The sequence below is a fragment of the Cebus imitator genome, unplaced genomic scaffold (genome assembly GCF_001604975.1).
Source record: "Cebus imitator isolate Cc_AM_T3 unplaced genomic scaffold, Cebus_imitator-1.0 Scaffold47, whole genome shotgun sequence".
In the NCBI taxonomy this organism is placed as follows: domain Eukaryota; kingdom Metazoa; phylum Chordata; class Mammalia; order Primates; family Cebidae; genus Cebus; species Cebus imitator.
This window is the reverse complement of record NW_016107362.1, coordinates 911,572-928,848: the sequence shown is the minus strand read 5'-3', so window position 1 is coordinate 928,848 and position 17,277 is coordinate 911,572. Positions and strand designations below refer to the sequence as shown.

Sequence of the window (17,277 nt, the reverse complement as noted above, 5' to 3'; positions counted from 1 at the left end):
AAAAAAAAAAAAAATCTGGAGTAAACATTTGACCAGATATATCAGGGACATGATACAATGGGATTTTTAAAAGTTTCTTTTTAATATATTCATTATTTAAAAGGAAGAAAAAAGAGAAAGTTAAAAAAGAAAAAGAAGGAAATATTGTATTTTTAAAATAAAACAAGCTAAAGGAAAGAAACCTTCCTGATGAGTCAGCGTGTGCCCCTCTTGAGCTCCTTTAATATATGGGACTGATAGAAAGTACCCATTTAGCTACCCAGTCATCCAGGTTGCTGCATAGAATTGCTGTTGCCTCCCTGAGTTACCACTTGGTCAGAAAGAACTTCCCAGTATATTCTTTTTTCTTTTTCTTTTTTTTGAGACAGAGTTAGAGCCTGGCTCTGTGGCCTAGGCTGGAGTGCAGTGGTGCAATCTCAGCTCACTGAAACCTCTGCCTCCTGGGTTCAAGGGATTCTTCTGCCTCAGCCTTCCAAGTAGCTGGGACTATAGGCACCTGTCACCACGCTCAGCTAATTTTTGTATTTTTAGTAGAGATGGGGTTTCGTCATGTTGCCCAGGCTGGTCTTGAACTTCCTGACCTCAGGTGATCTGCCGACTTCGGCCTCCCAAAGAGCTGGCATTACAAGCGTGAGCCACCATGCCTGGCCCAGCATATTATTTTTTCAAATTATTTCATCTTGAATTGTTTCAAATAACTAGCAAATTATTTCATCTTTCCTGAAAGAGGAGAGACCTCCCTTGAATGGCTTTTTGATCTTGGTGGGATTCGAAAGAAGATGGCTCCATAAAAAATCACAGGGCTTTGGGGGGAGAAAAAAATCCAAGTGAATGTGTGAGACAGCCCTACACGGTGTCTGGAGAACGCAGCCTGCACAGCACAGGGATGACCCTAAAACCACTAAGCTATGCCATCACTAGACACAGTTGGCAGGGAGAGGGTTAGAGTCAGGGTTAGAGTCAGGTGACCTTCACCTTGTTCTTTGGTCAAGGTGAGGTAAGTCAAGTGCATTTTAGAAAACAACAGTGTTTTAAAAAGTAGGAAGCTCCAAACAAGGATCTGAATTTCAAGGAATTATAGAAATGGGATTAAAATGACATTTAACCAATGATAAATGGCACATAAAACTTTCTTAACGTAATAGTGATCACACATGTGGGTTCTAGAATCAGAAGGACTGAGTTGGAATCCTGCCTTTGTCATTTATTGGCTTTAGGACCTTGGGAAAGTGATTTCACCTCACCATGTGTCCGTTTTCTCGGCTGTGAAATGAGTATACTAATATCCCCTTACCTCATAAGGTCGTTGAGAAGATTAAATGAGATAATGTACGTACTAAAAATGTTTAGTACAGTGTTAGGACATAGGAAGTGCCCAATACATGTTTGCTGTAGCGAAGCTTTCACATCTTTCTTCTCAATAATCTCACAAAACTCTGAGAGGTAGGTAATCCTCCTTTCAGAGAAAGCACAGCAGCAGAGACTCAGAGAGGTCAAGTAGCTCACCAGCATCACACAGCTAATAAGGTAGGAGCAGAAATCCCCCACAAGGCTCCTAACTCCTAAGTTTAAGGTCTTTTCCATTCAAGCATAGGTAGTAAATTAAACACCAGCCAGTCGTTTGGCATTTATTTTAAAATGATACATTATCACAGCATTTGTACAACATTCTCATCTTCTTTGCAGCAGTCACCTTCTTTTATTGCAATGAGCCAAAGAGTAAAGGATATTCCATCTTTAGAACCATGGAATTTAGAGGGGTTTCAGATTTTGAGGATATTTGGGGTTTGGGATGACATGCAAAGAAATTAATCTGTGAACTGTACCCTATAGTATTATCCATATTTGTTGTTTTTCTCTTACTGGTAGGTCCTAGTCAGTACTTCGGGAGATGAAGCACTCAAAAGGCAACAGTGACTTTATATTATTGTTTTCTTGTTCTGGGCACTAGATGTCACACTAAGTAAAGTTTTAGAGGTTACTCTTTGGAATAAGGTGTGGCACCGTGTCTAAACCTTAGCTATGAAAAATTAGAGCTCATACATATAAAGCTAAACTTTATATAATTTTTTTGTTTCTTTTTTTTTTAAGCTGAACTTTATATTTCTGGTAGAATGCAATAAAAGGGTACTTTCCCTAATAAAAAATTCAGGAAAAGAATTGTTAATAAGAAAATGTAGATGGAATAGCAGCCTATTTTCATGTATGTTAAACTGATAGATCCCATTTATATGCACATAAAATCGTATTTCCTTCTAGAAAAAAAGTGATTTTTCTAGAGGCAGCTTATGTATGCATATCTGTGATGGTTTATGTTCTGAGATGGCGAGAAGCTGTTCTTCCTGCAGAAAGAACCAGACATTGTCCTAACCTGCAAGGGATGGAGAAGGTGAAAGAAGAGATAATGAATATAAGGTTCATTATCTCCTGAAACGGTCTCAGGGAAGGATGTGTGATCATCTTCCTTGCGTGGCTTAAGCAAAGAAGATGGAAAAGATGGTGCCTCCCAGCCTTCTTGGCCTCATTTTTTTTCCTTGATTTTGGCTCTCAGAAATCTACATGAGAATCATAGGTTGAGATTTGGAGGCACATTATTTCCTTTTGGAAATATATATATTTCCCCACTGAGTTATTGTGAGGTGCAAATACCTCTGCTCTGTCCACAATAACTCTGTCTCCAGGCTGGAGTGCAGTGGCCCAATCTTGGCTCACCGCAACTTCCGCCTCCCGGGTTCAAGCGATTCTCCTGTCTCAGCCTCCGTAGTAGCTAGGACTACAGGTATGCGCCACCATGCACAGCTGATTTTTGTATTTTAAGTAGAGACAGGGTTTCACCATGTTGACCAGGGTGGTCTTGATCTCTTGACCTCATGATCCCCCTGCCTCAGCCTCCCAAAGTGCTGGGATTACAGGTGTGAGCCACCGCATCTAGCCTTTGAAAAATGTATATATATATATATATTTTAATGACAAGGAAGATGGACTCAGTATGTAAAAGAGTTAGATATTCTATTCTCTAACTTAAATGTGTCATTGAAACTTCAGTTTCCTTTGAAATGCTTGAAATTCATTGGAAGCTAGAGATAATTAATTCAAGCCTTAGCAGTCACAGTACACCTTTATTTTTTCAAGTAATTAATTTGAACTGTGTCTAATGATCTGCCCATGAATATAAACACATATTTCTATACGTAATTACAGTTGTCAATAATGTTTAAGTTTCAGGGTTTTCTAGGTAGTGTATAATGATTGGTGATTTCCATTGGACATAATTCCTTCTATATTTGTTAAATATCAGTGCCTTGTTTACGTTAAGGTCACTCCGATGAATAAGGTTACAGTTGCTAAAATACCACTCTTTAGGTCTGGGAGTCATCCACGTCTTCCCCTTTCTTATTCAGGAAATGGACAACTGGTTATTTAACAGTGCCTTCTAAGACTAGATGGTTCTAGTTAGCTCTCAAATTCTGTTGGGACTTGGGATGTTTTTCCTCATATTACTGCCTTGTGTTTTAGCAACCTGAGGTTGCCCAGGTCCCTAGAGAAATCTTTCATTTTCTCTGTGAGTGCTCAGCAGGTGGGGAGTACTGTGATGATGGCAGCCTATGCTGTTTCTCCTTCAAGAAGTCAAACAGCCACTGAGGACCATCAGTAGGCTATTCATTCCTTCAGTGGGTTTGACAACTCAGAAAAGCTATAGCTCATCATGGAGGCCTCAAAGAGAGGAAAACCTCTTCAGAATAAAATGTAGACCAGACTGTATCTCTATCAGGTCAAAGGTTGGGGTTTTTCCATGTGGATAGGAAGATCAGCTCTGTATTTACCAAATAGTTATTGAGTAACCACTGTGCCAGGCTCTGGGGCACATGAGTATTGTCCCTGCTCAGATGGAGTAAAACCTGTGCCTTTCACCTGCCTGACTACTGTTAAAGCTGGTTTATATCATTATCGTTTAAGACAACTATCAGGGCTATTGGGTGGCCTCCCTGGTTTCTCCACTGACTTGCCTTTGATTTGGGGATGTCGGCTCCAGAGCCTTCACTCTCCAGGCCTAAAGGAATGCCTAATGCTTTTAAGAAACATTCTGCACAAGATACAGAAAAAAAGCATAGACTTATTTTAATGTTGCAGTAATTGGTTGGTAAATATTCTCTAACTTTTCCATTTAATCTTTTTAAACAATGGATCATGGCTAAGCAGAAGCTCTACTTATCAAAAGCACTCATATCCACTTTTTCATTCAAAGCTTTCATAAGACCATTGAAACTTGTGGTCCATAGTTTTAAACTATCAACTTTTTTGTCATATTTCCTTTTTTTTTTTTATTGTACTTTAAGTTCTGGGGTATAGGCGCAGATCTTGCAGGATTGCTGCATGGGTACACACATGCCATGGCGGTTTAGTTGTCTCCATCTCTCCCCGCCCCCCTCCCCAGGCAACTACATCAGGCATTTCTCCCAGTGTTCTCCCTCCCAACCTCCCCACCCCTTGCCGTCCCTCCCCTAGCCCCCATGCAAATGAAGCTAGTTTTCTGTCAAAATCAGTTTACTAAAAAGAGTCAAAAGCTTTCCTAACAAGTAAAGGTTTGTTTTCACAGCTATCTAATGTGACTGTTGACCTATAACTTTGAGACCATGTATGTTTGTTATCGGAAACTGCACGTATACCTATTTTAAAGGATCACATTTGTTCTCTTGAAAACTGTGTTTGCATAAGCGATTTAACAGCCTATCAGCCTGGATACACGTAATCACAAAATATGACCTCATGGGTCTTGTAATAATAAACAAGGCCACGTGAAACCTGTGACATTTTTCTTGGGGTTAAAAATGTTTCTTCATTTTGACTTTCTCCTTTTATTGGTTTATGAAAATAAAATAATCTTTAAATAAAAAAAAAATTCTGAAGCTCAGCTGATTTCAATCCAGTGTTAATTGACCATCTGCAATGTGCTAAGCCTGCAAGGAATCAAAACATGAATGAAGAATATCTTTCATAAGGAGCTAACAAAAGACTAAAGAGGATGAAACAGGTACACTATGCAAAGACAGTGTGTTGAGCTTAGAATCTCAGGTTGATGGCTAGGTTGTGTGAGAAGCAACAGCAAACAGTGAAGCATCTGGGAGCACTCTACCTGCGTGTATCTTATTTGAGCTTCACAATAACTCAATGGGGAAACTGAGTCACAGAGCAGCTAGGTAACTTCTCCAAGGTCATTCAACAAGGTAGGGATGAAATTGAGTTCATATTGGAACCTACATCTCAGGGAGCATGGATTCCTCTTTCTTTCAATCAGGATGTACTTCTTCTTCTTTTTTTTTTTTTTTTTTTTTGAGACGCAGTGTCACTCTATCACCAAGGCTGGAGCGCAGTGGCAAGATCTTGGCTCACTGCAACCTCTGCTGCCTGGGTTCAAGCAATTTTCCTGCCTCAACCTCCCAAGTAGCTGGGATTACAGGCACGTAGCACCACGCCCAGCTAATTTTTGTATTTCAAGTAGAGACAAGATTTCACCATCTTGGCTAGGCTGGTCTTCAACTTCTGACCTCATGATCCATCCACCTCTGCCTCCCAAAGTGCTGGGATTACAGGCATCCTTGCCTGGCCCAGGATGTACTACTATAAGCCAGGCACGGTGGCTCACGTCTATAATCCCAGCACTTTGGGAGGCCAAGGTGGGCTGATCACCTGAGGTCAGGAGTTCAAGACCAGCCTGGCCAACATTTAGAGAAACCCCATCTCTACTAAAAGTACAAAAATTAGCCGGGCATGCTGGCGCTAATCTGTAATCGGAGCTGCTTGGGAGACTGAGGCAAGAGAATCACTTGAACCTGGGAGGCGGAGGTTGCAGTGAGCCGAGATTGCGCCACTGACCTCCATCCTGGGTGACGGAGACAGGCTCCGTCTCAGGGAAAAAAAAAAAAAAAAAAGGATGTATTTCTACAACTTAAAACAGCTTCGTAAGATTAGCTGGAGGATTTGTAGACTGTGGATTTCTAATGTATCCATAAACCATATTTTTATTTCCCAATAGGTCATGGACTGACAGCGGTCAAGGAAAAAGCAGGGGCCACTCTACGGATTCACGGTGTAAATTCTGGATCTTCCGAAGGGACCCAACCAGATACTGAAAACGGAGTCCCTGAAAGTGAGTGATGTGTCTCCTCAGGGTGGTTCTTGGACTTGGGCTTTATTACACCATGTGCATAATCAGAGGGTTTCCAAGTTCAGATCAGCAACATGAACTTTCAAAGGATTTCTTTTTTCCCTCTAGTAACAGATGCAGCCACAGATCAGAGCTCTGCAGAAAGCCCACCCACTTCCCCTTCATCAGCCTCTCGGGGGATGCTGTCCGCCATCACCAACGTGGTTCAAAACACAGTGAGTCGCCGGCTGTTGCCTTTCTTTCCCCTGTGTTTCCCAGGGCCTTCTTTTGATATTTCCATTTACCAGTGACCTAGATACATCAGAGAAAAGATGCCTTGCTCAGAACTTTGGATTATGGTTTTTTTATGTTTTCTGCTACAAAGTAGATGTAACCTTGGATCCAAAATAATAAGGGCAAAATGAAATATATTTTATGTTTAAAAGAGCTGTTTGGAAGGAACATTTTTCAGTCTGATTTAACAGTGTCCTTTCCAGCTGCGGCAAGGACAGCCTCTGGTTGCGGGGAGAGAGAACTCTTTGTCAGAGCTGGGACAGCTGTTTTTCCTAAATGCTCTGTTTATCTTATCCCTACATTTGAAAAATCATTAAACCGTTTCAATAAAAAGTACTAGTTACAAGACAAGAAAAACAGGCCAAATATGTTTCTGAAGTGTTTCCAGAGACCAGCGTTCTTCCCTCATCCCTACCTCTCCATTCCCACCCTTCCTCTTCCTCATATCACCCTAAGTGTATCCCCCCACCTCCCCCGCATCCCTGCCTGCCTCTTAAAAGAAGCTCAGTATTAGCAGCAAAACATTGGTGAGTAATGAAAAAAGGGAGACACCTCAACTGAGATAAGGCAGCTAGCTGGTCCTCAGGGTCAGGAAGCAAAGGTTTTTTGGTTTTGTTTTTGTTGTTTTTTTTTTTTTTTTTTTTTTTTTTTTTTTTTTTTTTTTTTTTTTTTTTTTTNTTTTTGTTTTGAGTTGGAGTCTCACTCTGTCAGCCAGGCTGGAGTGCAGTGGCACGATCTCAGCTTCCTGCAACCTTTCCCTTCCTGGTTCAAGCAATTCTCCCACCTCAGCCTCCCAAGTAGCTGGGCTTACAGGTGCTCACCACCACACCCAGCTAATTTTTGTATTTTTAGTAGAGATGGGGTTTCACCATGTTGGCCAGGCTGGTCTTGAACTCCTGCCCTCAGGAGATCTGCCTGCCTTGGCCTCCCAAAGTGCTGGGATTACAGGTGTGAAGGTTTATTTCTTACTACATAGAACTAACTCATTTTTCTAAAAATATGGCTTGTGTCCCATTTGTTCATTCATTCATTCATTAAAAGAAAAACTACAAGACAAATATGATTAGCCTTCAGAGGGCACATTATCCCAGAGGACTGAGGCAACTGAACAGATAAACACAATGTAATTCGGAAAGAGACAAAGGCTATGGACAAACATGAGAGTATCTCACGCAGACTTCGGGGTCAGGACATGACAGAAATATAGAAAATAACTGTTCTTCTCCTTGCTGTTTGAAGACCTCTAGACTAGGGTGGGGTGAAGGAGGCGCAGCAAATCTGTCTTAGGAGTCAAATAGCAATACAAGTCAATCATCCGTATGGGGGGCGGGTTGTAGGATGGGAGATGAACGGAGCTCTTTCAGTATCTCCAGTGTAAGGAATGAATCCACCGCCTGTCTGAGCTACCAAGAGGGCACTCTGCGTTTGTCTTCAGCAGCCTCACATTCCTTTCCGTGTTCTCTCCAACCTTCTTGACCCCTTTTTCCCAAGTTCCAGACACTGCCCCTCCAGGTCTATCTTTACACAAATCCCTGTGTCCTAACTTCCACCATTTTATTCTCAATAAAATAATCTCTTGTAGGACGTTAGCAGGCACTAAATCAAATTATGCAGGAGTGTGAATTGCTGCAGTTGCATCATCCGCCGGAAGTATGCGCACTGAAAAATCTGATTTATAGTGTGATTACTGGTTGGATCCCAAATCTAAAAACAAAGTCTACGTGCCCAAGATTAAGATAACGTATACTAATTCTACGAAATTAACTGTTTTTATTTAAATGATAATCATGAAGCTTGGAAAATGCAAATTGATAATAATATCATAATAAAATACAATTTATATCATTTGTATGTATGGTGGGGAAAAACACAGATGTATGCATATTACAATTGCAGTTATACAGTAGGAGTGTATATATGAAGAGTTGCAAAGAAACATACACGGTTCTGTTCGCTTGAATAGTTTATGTGAATAAGTCTGGGTTATTTTAATTTTTTACAAAAGGAAACAATAGGCCGGGCACAGTGGCTCACACCTTTAATCCCAGAACTTTGGGAGCCAAGGCAGGTGGATCACGAGGTCAAGAGATCGAGACCATGCTGGCCAACATGGTGAAACCCCATCTCTACTAAAAATACAAAACAATTATCTGGGCATGGTGGTGCACAGCTGTAGTCCCAGCTACTCGGGAGACTGAGGCAGGAGAATCGTTTGAAGCCAGGAGGTGGAGGTTGCAGTGAGCCAAGATTATGCCACTGCACTCCAGCCTGGCGGCAGAGAGAGACTGTCTCAAAAAAAAAAGGCAACAATGACTGATAAAGAGATTTGTGGGAGGATAACTATATAATAGACCAGTTTCTAAATCCAGAAGTACACGGAAATCAACCTGTCTTATTTCATGAATATATGAATTTCAAGAATTGGACTAGGTTAGTTTCCCAGGTTAATAATAGGCGGTTATTGCTAGTTTCTGAAAGTATGCAGGAACTATCTGAAACAGCCTGAGGGTCTTACCCTCCAGGGCCCTAAATTAAAGAATTCCCTAAATTAGCAGGACTATTTGACATTTTTTTTTTTTTTTTTTTTTTTTTTTGAGACGGAGTTTCACTCATGTTACCCAGGCTGGAGTGCAATGGCGCGATCTCGGCTCACCGCAACCTCCGCCTCCTGGGTTCAGGCAATTCTCCTGCCTCAGCCTCCTGAGTAGCTGGGATTACAGGCACGCACCACCATGCCCAGCTAATTTTTTGTATTTTTAGTAGAGACGGGGTTTCACCATGTTGACCAGGATGGTCTCGATCTCTTGACCTCGTGATCCGCCCACCTCGGCCTCCCAAAGTGCTGGGATTACAGGCTTGAGCCACCGCGCCCGGCCGACTATTTGACATTTTAATAGACTGCTCCAAGCAACTCTGTGACTTGGGTTAAAAAAATTTTAAACAGAAACAGCAATTGGGTCACCTGTTAATTGTATATCTTAGATACACATCTACTCATACACAGAGAGCCAGTAAAATTAATCCCCTTGTGGGATTAATTTTATTTTATGTGCTTTGGTTTTTTTCAAAGCATCATTTTTTAGTAACATTGTATGTCCTACAAATTATATAACATATGCTTTTCCAAGGAAAAGAAAATAGGATTAAATGGATGATAAATCTCCTGATGAGAAAAAATTGTGACTTTATATTGATTTTAATATTTGAAGATAGTGCCAGTTACCTGGGAGTTGCTGACTGCTGCAAAACAGCAAAACCTAAAAATCTAATCTCATGCATTTATCTCATCTGCAGGGTAAAAGCGTCTTAACTGGAGGTCTTGATGCGTTGGAATTCATCGGCAAGAAAACCATGAATGTCCTTGCAGAAAGTGACCCGGGCTTTAAGCGGACCAAGACGCTCATGGAGAGAACCGTTTCCTTGTCTCAGGTTGGATTATATACTTTTGCAATTTTTTCTTTCAGTCAATAAAGTAAATAAATTTTTCTTTATCTTTTTCACTAGCTAATTTAAAGCACGTGATTCAAAGCAAATGGAATCAACGAGCAGAGAGTGAAAATGGAGGTTCTAATATCCCTGTTTTCCCAACCACTTAATTCCTCAGAGGAGACAACCCCTGTCAACAGTTTCTTATAGATATGCATATAGATATGTAGATGCAGCTATACATAAATATACAGATATGTAAGTGTATATGTATGCATGTGGATGGACATACACATAAATACACACATACTTTTTCAACCCAGTGCTAAACACATTCTTTTACCTTCTTAATTCACTTAATATTAGAATTTCTTGAAGATGATCCACTTATGCCATTGTATGCATCTCATCTCTACCACTTACTAGCTTCGTGACCTGAAGCGAGTTACTTACACAAATAATATTTGTCTTATTTTCCACATTGGACTCTAATATTAAACTTGTTCTTCCAGTGAACATGCCCAGGTTACCCCACAGTGCAGGCATGTCCCAGTCTGCCTCCTCCCTGAGACTGATACACAAGGTCTCTGTGCTTTCCTGAAATCAGAGGCAGCTGATGCAGCGGTGGATTTTGTAAATGTCACAGGCAGGACTGGGTACTAGGAACCCATGAAGGTTGCCTTCATGAACAACTATCACTGAGAATATGTTCGTGGCAACCCTCAGAAGCTTTTGTTTTAGGCTATTTTTTCTTGTCTCTTTTGGCATAACAAGTAGGACCACTCTGATGTTATAGTCCAGGTAGGGACTTTGTAGGATCATCTAGACGTCACCCTCCTGCTCCTTAATAAAGAAAATAGGTAGTATTAGATTGTTAACACTAGATGTCATAAAAGAACAGTCACCCCCAAGTATCAGTGTGACTTAGAACAAAAAAGTTTACCTTTCACTCCCACAAAGTGCAGCATGAACAGTCCTGCTCACACAGGAGGCTCTGTCCTAGGGGGCTCTCATGGGGACCTCACTTCTGACCCCACACCTTCTGGCTCCATCATCTTGAAATCCTTACTTCCAGCTTCACAGAGAGGGGATGTGGAAGGCAATATGGGCCAATTGAGGACTAGGACGGGAAATGGCATACATCACTTTCATCCTCATATCATTGGCCAAGACTTATCACATAGACCACCCAACTCAACTGAAGAGGGCTGAGACATAGAGATAGGTTAGCTGTGTGTCTGAAAGGAAAAGGATATTTGATGAGTATATAGGAATGTGTTTGCCGTAAGATATATATATATATATATATATATATATATATATTTCAGCTCATTGCAACCTCTGCCTCCCGGGTTCAAGCAATTCTCCTGCCTCAGCCTCTTGAGTAGCTGGGACTACAGGCACATGCCACCATGCCCAGCTAATTTTTGTATTTTTAGTAGAGACGGAGTTTCACCATGCTGGCCTTATTCTCCCAAAGTGCTCTGATTATAGGTGTGAGCCACTACGTCCAACCTAATCTGTATATGTATTTTTATACACACATACATACATGCAAACATATGTGTATGTGTGTGTATACACATACATATTTAATTCAAGTTAAGATAGTGATAAGGTGGAAAAAACGAGACTGGGTCCAAAAACTGGCTAATTCTATGGCTTCTTTGGCTATAAAATGAAGAATTGGACTAGGTTAGTTTCCCAGATTATCATAACTTTTGTGCCACTGTCACAATTTTTATCACATCTGCATGCAATCTGTTAAAAAGTAACACTGCCCATAAATTGTCAGTAGCAATGCTCTTAGAAGTATGTCACCTAAGAACCACACTAGCCATCTGCAGTGTGTTTTTTTTAATCACACATCTGAACCATCATGGCAGGGAGTATGATACGGAACCTTCTGGGGCACACCTGAGCGTTGCACCTGTAATTCACATGGCCTGTGCAAACTGGATCATCACAACGCTACTGACGTTAACCTCCCTCGAAACAGGGATTTTTCATCCATCTATTCATCCACAAATGCATTTTGGATGTCAACTCTGTTCCAGGCACTGTTTCAAGCACTTGGGATACATTAGTAGCCAAAATGGATAAGAACTCTTACCCTTAAAGAGCTTTTGTTTTAATGAGAAGAGACAAACAGACATTATCTAGTTTTTGAGAAAGAGACCAGTGCCGTGGGAAAAAGCCAGAGTAGAATAAGAGGAGGTGATCAGGAATGCGGGTGTGAGGGGCAGGCTGAGTGCTAAGTAGGATAGTCAGGGGGCCTTGGGCAGATAATGACATGTGAGCAAATACTTGAAGCTGATGAGAGGGTTGGCCGTGCAGGAATCTGAGTAAAGCTTGTTCCAGGCAGAGGGGGAGCTCATGCAAAGGCCCTGAGGCAGGAGTGTCTGGTATGAACACAGAACAGCAGGATGCTAGTGATGGGGAGGCGTGAGCTCCGGGTGAGGGTTGTTGAAGGGGACACCAGAGTGGTGATGGGGAGTGGCGATGGCAGATTACGGCGGACATTTGTAAGGACCTCGGGTTTTACTGTTCGTGAAATGCGGAAACCATTGCAGCATTTTGAGAAAAGAAGTGACAGAATCTGCTTTGTGCTTTAACAAAATCACTCTAGTTCCTGTGTAGAAATCTGACTGGGGGGACCAAGGCAGGGAGACTGGTTAGAATGTGTATCCGTCTAGGGACTCCCAGAAACAGACACCAAGATGGGCTTAAACATGCAAGGATTCCATTAGGGGAAGTGCTTGTGTGAAAGAAAATGGGGGGGGGGATCCCGGGAAGGCTGAGAGAACCATTAGACCAAGATGTTGGTCCCACCCCAGCAAAGGGAAGAGGGAGAAAAGAATGGGTGGAAGTGTCCTAGAGGAAAGGCTGGGCGAAGCCATGGGAAAGCCCATCAGCCAAACGCTGCTGACAGAGGAGACCTCATCTTTCAGTAAAGGTCTGCCTTAGTGCCCTGCTGCACCTGTGATTGGCAGGGAGGAGCTGTGGGGGCTGAAGGCTGGATTTTGAAGTCCAGCATTTATGCTCTCGAGAGTAGGCGAGGCGGGAGGTATTCAGGCCACACTCTCACACCCTCCACTGGAGGCAATTGCACTGTCCATTGCTGTTATCTAAACAAGCTATGACCTGGTCCCCGGCACCATGGAGGCCTTGTAGACAGTGAGGAATGGCTGATTCCGGGTATAATTTGAAGATAGTTCCAGATCTCCTGTTGGAGTGAATGTGAGCTACGAGATAAAAGGAGTTGTCAGGGATGGCTCCAAGGTCTTTCGGACAGCTGGAAGGACATAGCTCACACAGCTGAAACAAGGAAGTCTGTTGTATTTTTCCTTTACATACTAAAGAAATTCAGAACTCTAGAAACCAAGAGTGTGCATGTAGGCACTACCTAAATTACTCACGTGTTTTTATCCCAGTAGCCCAGAGAACACTCTTCCTTTATTTTTCTTTTCTTTTTCTTTCTTTCTCTTTTTTTTTGGGGGGTGGCGTCTCATTCTGTCACCCAGGCTGGAGTGCAGTAGCACAATCTCAGCTCACTGCAACCTCCGCCTCCTGGATTCAAGTGATTCTCCTGCCTCAGCCTCCTGAGTAGCTGGAATTACAGGCGTGCAGCACCATGCTGGGCTAATTTTTGTATTTTTAGTAGAGATGGGGTTTCACCATGTTGGCCAGGCTGGTCCTGAACTCCTGACCTCAGGTGATCTGCCCACCTCAGCCTCCCAAAGTTCTGGGATTACAGGCATGAGCCACCACACCCAGCCAAGCAGAGGGAATACTGTTTAAATAACATGGTGACAGGAAATTCCATAGCTTCCCTGAGTCAGGAATTCTTCTTGGCCAGGATCACTCCCTGCTATTGAAACCCACTTCCTTTTCTTTTCTAGAGGGAAAATAGAACCAGCATCCCTTGTCGAGCTGCTTATCCCTTAGGCATCTTTAATTTCACTCTCCAGTTTTGTTGTTTTTGTTTCTGAGACAGAGTCTTGCTCTGTTGCCCAGGCTGAAGTGCAGTGGCATGATCTCTGCTCACTGCAACCTCCACTTCTCAGGTTCAAGCAATTCTCCTGCCTCAGCCTCCTGAGTAGCTGGGATTACGGCCACCTGCCACCATGCCTGGCTAATTTTTTGTATTTTTAGTAGAGACAGGGTTTCACCATATTGGTCAGGCTGGTCTCAAACTCTGCCCACCTTTGCCTCCCAAAGTGCAGGATTACGGGTGTGAGCCACCTCAGCTGGCCTACTCCCCAGTTTTGAGTGAATCCGCATCTTTCCAGTGACCCTTTCCCTTTCTCTTCAATTTTATCCCTTCTTTCCTCTCTCCCAAAGCCCAGATTCAGAGGTGGAAGCTAGTGTAGAGAAAGGAAGTGATGGCCAGGCACAGTGGCTCACACCTATAATCCCAGCACGTTGGGAGGCTGAGATGGGTGTATCACTACGTCAAGAGTTCAAGACCAGCCTGGCCAAGATGTTGAAACCCTGTCTCTACTAAAGGAAAAAAAAAAAAAAAGAAAGAAAGAAATCCTGGTGCAGTGACAGGCACCTGTAATCCCAGCTACTTGGGAGGCTGAGGCAAGAGAATTGCTGGAACCCGGGGGGTGCAGGTTGCAGTGAGCCAAGATGGCGCCACTGCACTCCAGCCTGGTGACAGGGTAAGGCTCTGTCTCAAAAAAAAAAAAAAGAAAAGAAAAAGGAAGTTATTTCAGTGTTACTTTGTTATTTTATTTTACCACCACCAAGCCCTGTGATCAGTGGGGGTAGTTAGTTTTTATTGCCAGTGTTAAAATTTTCCAGCGATGGTTTCATTGGGTTGTTTGAAAAACTTTAAAATTCAGAGTCTGTACCAATTTCATCTTAAAGACAGACAGGAGAGAGAATTCTCTCTGCAGCCCAGTGGGTTCTTGGCAGACAGCCTTGAGAACCCAAAAGGAGATGAGGCTGATTGTTTTACTGGCACACAATAAAAACCACAATCTTTTCTTCAGGTCTCTTCCCCTGTGACCTTGTGGTGGTGGCCAGTGTCTTTACAGTGCTCTCCACAGAAATTAAAAAACCCCATAAATGTAATGCCTCAGTAAACTTAATGAGGAATCACATAAAAGATGCTTAGAATCAAAGAACGCAAGTGCAGAAAATTAGGAGTAACTGATGGAAGTTGTGTTTATGTGTTGTCATTTTATTTAACCAAAAAAAATAATGGGGAGAGGAAATTTGGTTCAGTCATATTTCTGGAAACCAGCCTAAGAATCTATAAGCTAATATACTTTTTTGTTTTATTGTTTTGAGATAGGGTCTTGGTCTGTCACCCAGGCTGGAGTGCAGTGGCACCATCTCAGCTCACTGCAACCTCCATCTCCCAGGTTCAAGGGATTCTCCTGCCTCAGCCTCCTAAGTAGCTGGGATTACAGAAGTGTACCAACATGCCCAACTAATTTTTGTATTTTTAGTAGAGACGAGGTTTCACCATTAGCCAGGCTGGTCTTAAACTCCTGAACTCAAGTGATCTGCCCACCTTGGCCTCCCAAAGTACTGGAATTACAGGTGTGAGCCACCACGCCTAGCCCTAAGCTAATATTCTTAATCGCAGTAAGCATCTCATGACAAATACATTATGAGTTTATATTTATTAATTTTTAAATTGAGGAAATATAATCACACACACACAAAATTTTTAAAATATAATAATTTGGCTGGGCACAGTGGCTCATGCCTGTAATCCTAGCACTTTGGGAGGCCAAGGCAGGCAGATCACCTGAGGTCAGGAGTTCCAGACCAGCCTGGCCAACATGGTGAAACCTGTCTCTACTAAAAACACAAAAAATTAGCTGGATGTGGTGGCGGGCACTGTAATCTTAGCTACTTAAGATGCTGAGGCAGAAGAATCACTTGAACCCAGGAGGCAGAGGTTGCGGTGAGCCAAGATCACACCATTAAACTCCAGCCTGGGCAACAAGAGTGAAATCCTGTCTCAAAAAATATTTTTTTTGTAAAAAAAATATAATTTTTTAATATAATATATGTTATATACGTAATATATATGTTATATATATATATAATAACTTAGAACAAATCAAACCAACTTATTTCTGCTTTGAAGCTGTATAGGTACAGGAGTTAACACTGTCATGAGAGATTCAACTTTCCAAGCATACATAAACTTGCTCATAATAGAAAGAAAATAAGAAAATTGGCCAGGTGCACTGGCTCACACCTGTAATCCTAGCACATTGAGAGGCTGAGGCAGGCAGATCACTTGAGGTCAGGAGTTTAAGACCAGTCTGGCCAGCTGGTGAAACCCTGTCTCTACCAAAAAATACAAAAATTCGCTGGGCATGGTGGCAAGGGTCTGTAGTCCCAGCTCCTCGGGGGGCTGAGGCACAAGAATCGCTTGAATCTGGAGGCAGAGGTTGCAGGGAGGCGAGGTCATACCACTGTACTCCAGCCTGAGCAACAGAGCGAGACTCCATCCCGAAAAAATAAAATAAAATAAAATTTAAAAAATAAATAAAATAAAATAAGAAAGTGAATGACACATGTGGGAAACACTTTAGTGGAAGCCACTGTTAAAGCTTTTGATGTGTTCCTTTCCAGTTTATTCCCAGCCGTAGAATTTTTGCTTTGGTTTGCTTTTCACATAATGAACGTGTAAAATGCAAAGTAGGATATGATGTAAAAGTTATCAGTAGCATCAATCAAAAATATCATTTTGTAGAAATTCCAAAGTGACCAGAATCTCCCCTTCTCCAATACAGAGTCAGTCCTCCCCACCTCCCCGATGTCTTACACAGGAAATGGTGCTTTTAAATATATATCCAGAGTACAAACATTGTGTATTTCTGCAGATGTTAAGGGAAGCTAAGGAGAAAGAGAAGCAGAGACTGGCACAGCAGCTCACAGTGGAGAGAACTGCGCACTATGGGATGCTGTTTGATGAATACCAAGGCTTATCACACTTGGAAGCCCTGGAAATTCTGTCCAATGAAAGCGAAAGCAAGGTACCTCTGCACTACTCATTTGAAATAGGATGTTTAGTAGTGTGTTTGCTTAAGCATGAAAGAAACTGGAAAATCATCCATTAAAAGATCTCATTTTGGCCGGGCACAGTGGCTCATGCCTGTAATCCCAGCACTTTGGGAGGCTGAGGCAGGCGCGGATCACAAGGTCAGGAGTTCAAGACCAGCCTGGCCAATATTGTGAAGTCCCGTCTTTACTAAAACTACAAAAATTAGTCAGGCGTGGTGGCAGGCACCTGTAGTCCCAGCTACTCAGGAGGCTGAAGCAGGAGAATCACTTGAACCTGGGAGGCAAGGGTTGCAGTGAGCCGAGAGTTGCAGTGAGCCAAAATCACGACAATGCACTCCAGCCTGGGCGGCAGAAGAAGGCTCCGTATCAAAAAA

General features: G+C 42.3%; 1 protein-coding gene across 3 annotated transcripts in view; it reads left to right on the top strand.

The window, feature by feature from the left end:
- Positions 1 to 17,277, top strand: part of FAM114A1 (family with sequence similarity 114 member A1) — a 78,379-nt gene that overhangs the window by 33,956 nt on the left and 27,146 nt on the right. For 2 of the 3 annotated variants that reach the window (XM_017527272.2, XM_017527271.2), the window contains exons 4-7: positions 6,035 to 6,148; positions 6,275 to 6,381; positions 9,734 to 9,868; positions 16,723 to 16,875. In XM_017527272.2, coding sequence (XP_017382761.1) covers positions 6,035 to 6,148; positions 6,275 to 6,381; positions 9,734 to 9,868; positions 16,723 to 16,875 — 509 coding nt within the window. Of the gene's footprint in view, positions 1 to 6,034; positions 6,149 to 6,274; positions 6,382 to 9,732; positions 9,869 to 16,722; positions 16,876 to 17,277 lie in introns of those variants that run through there. The other variant, XM_037738003.1, reaches the window with a different exon arrangement.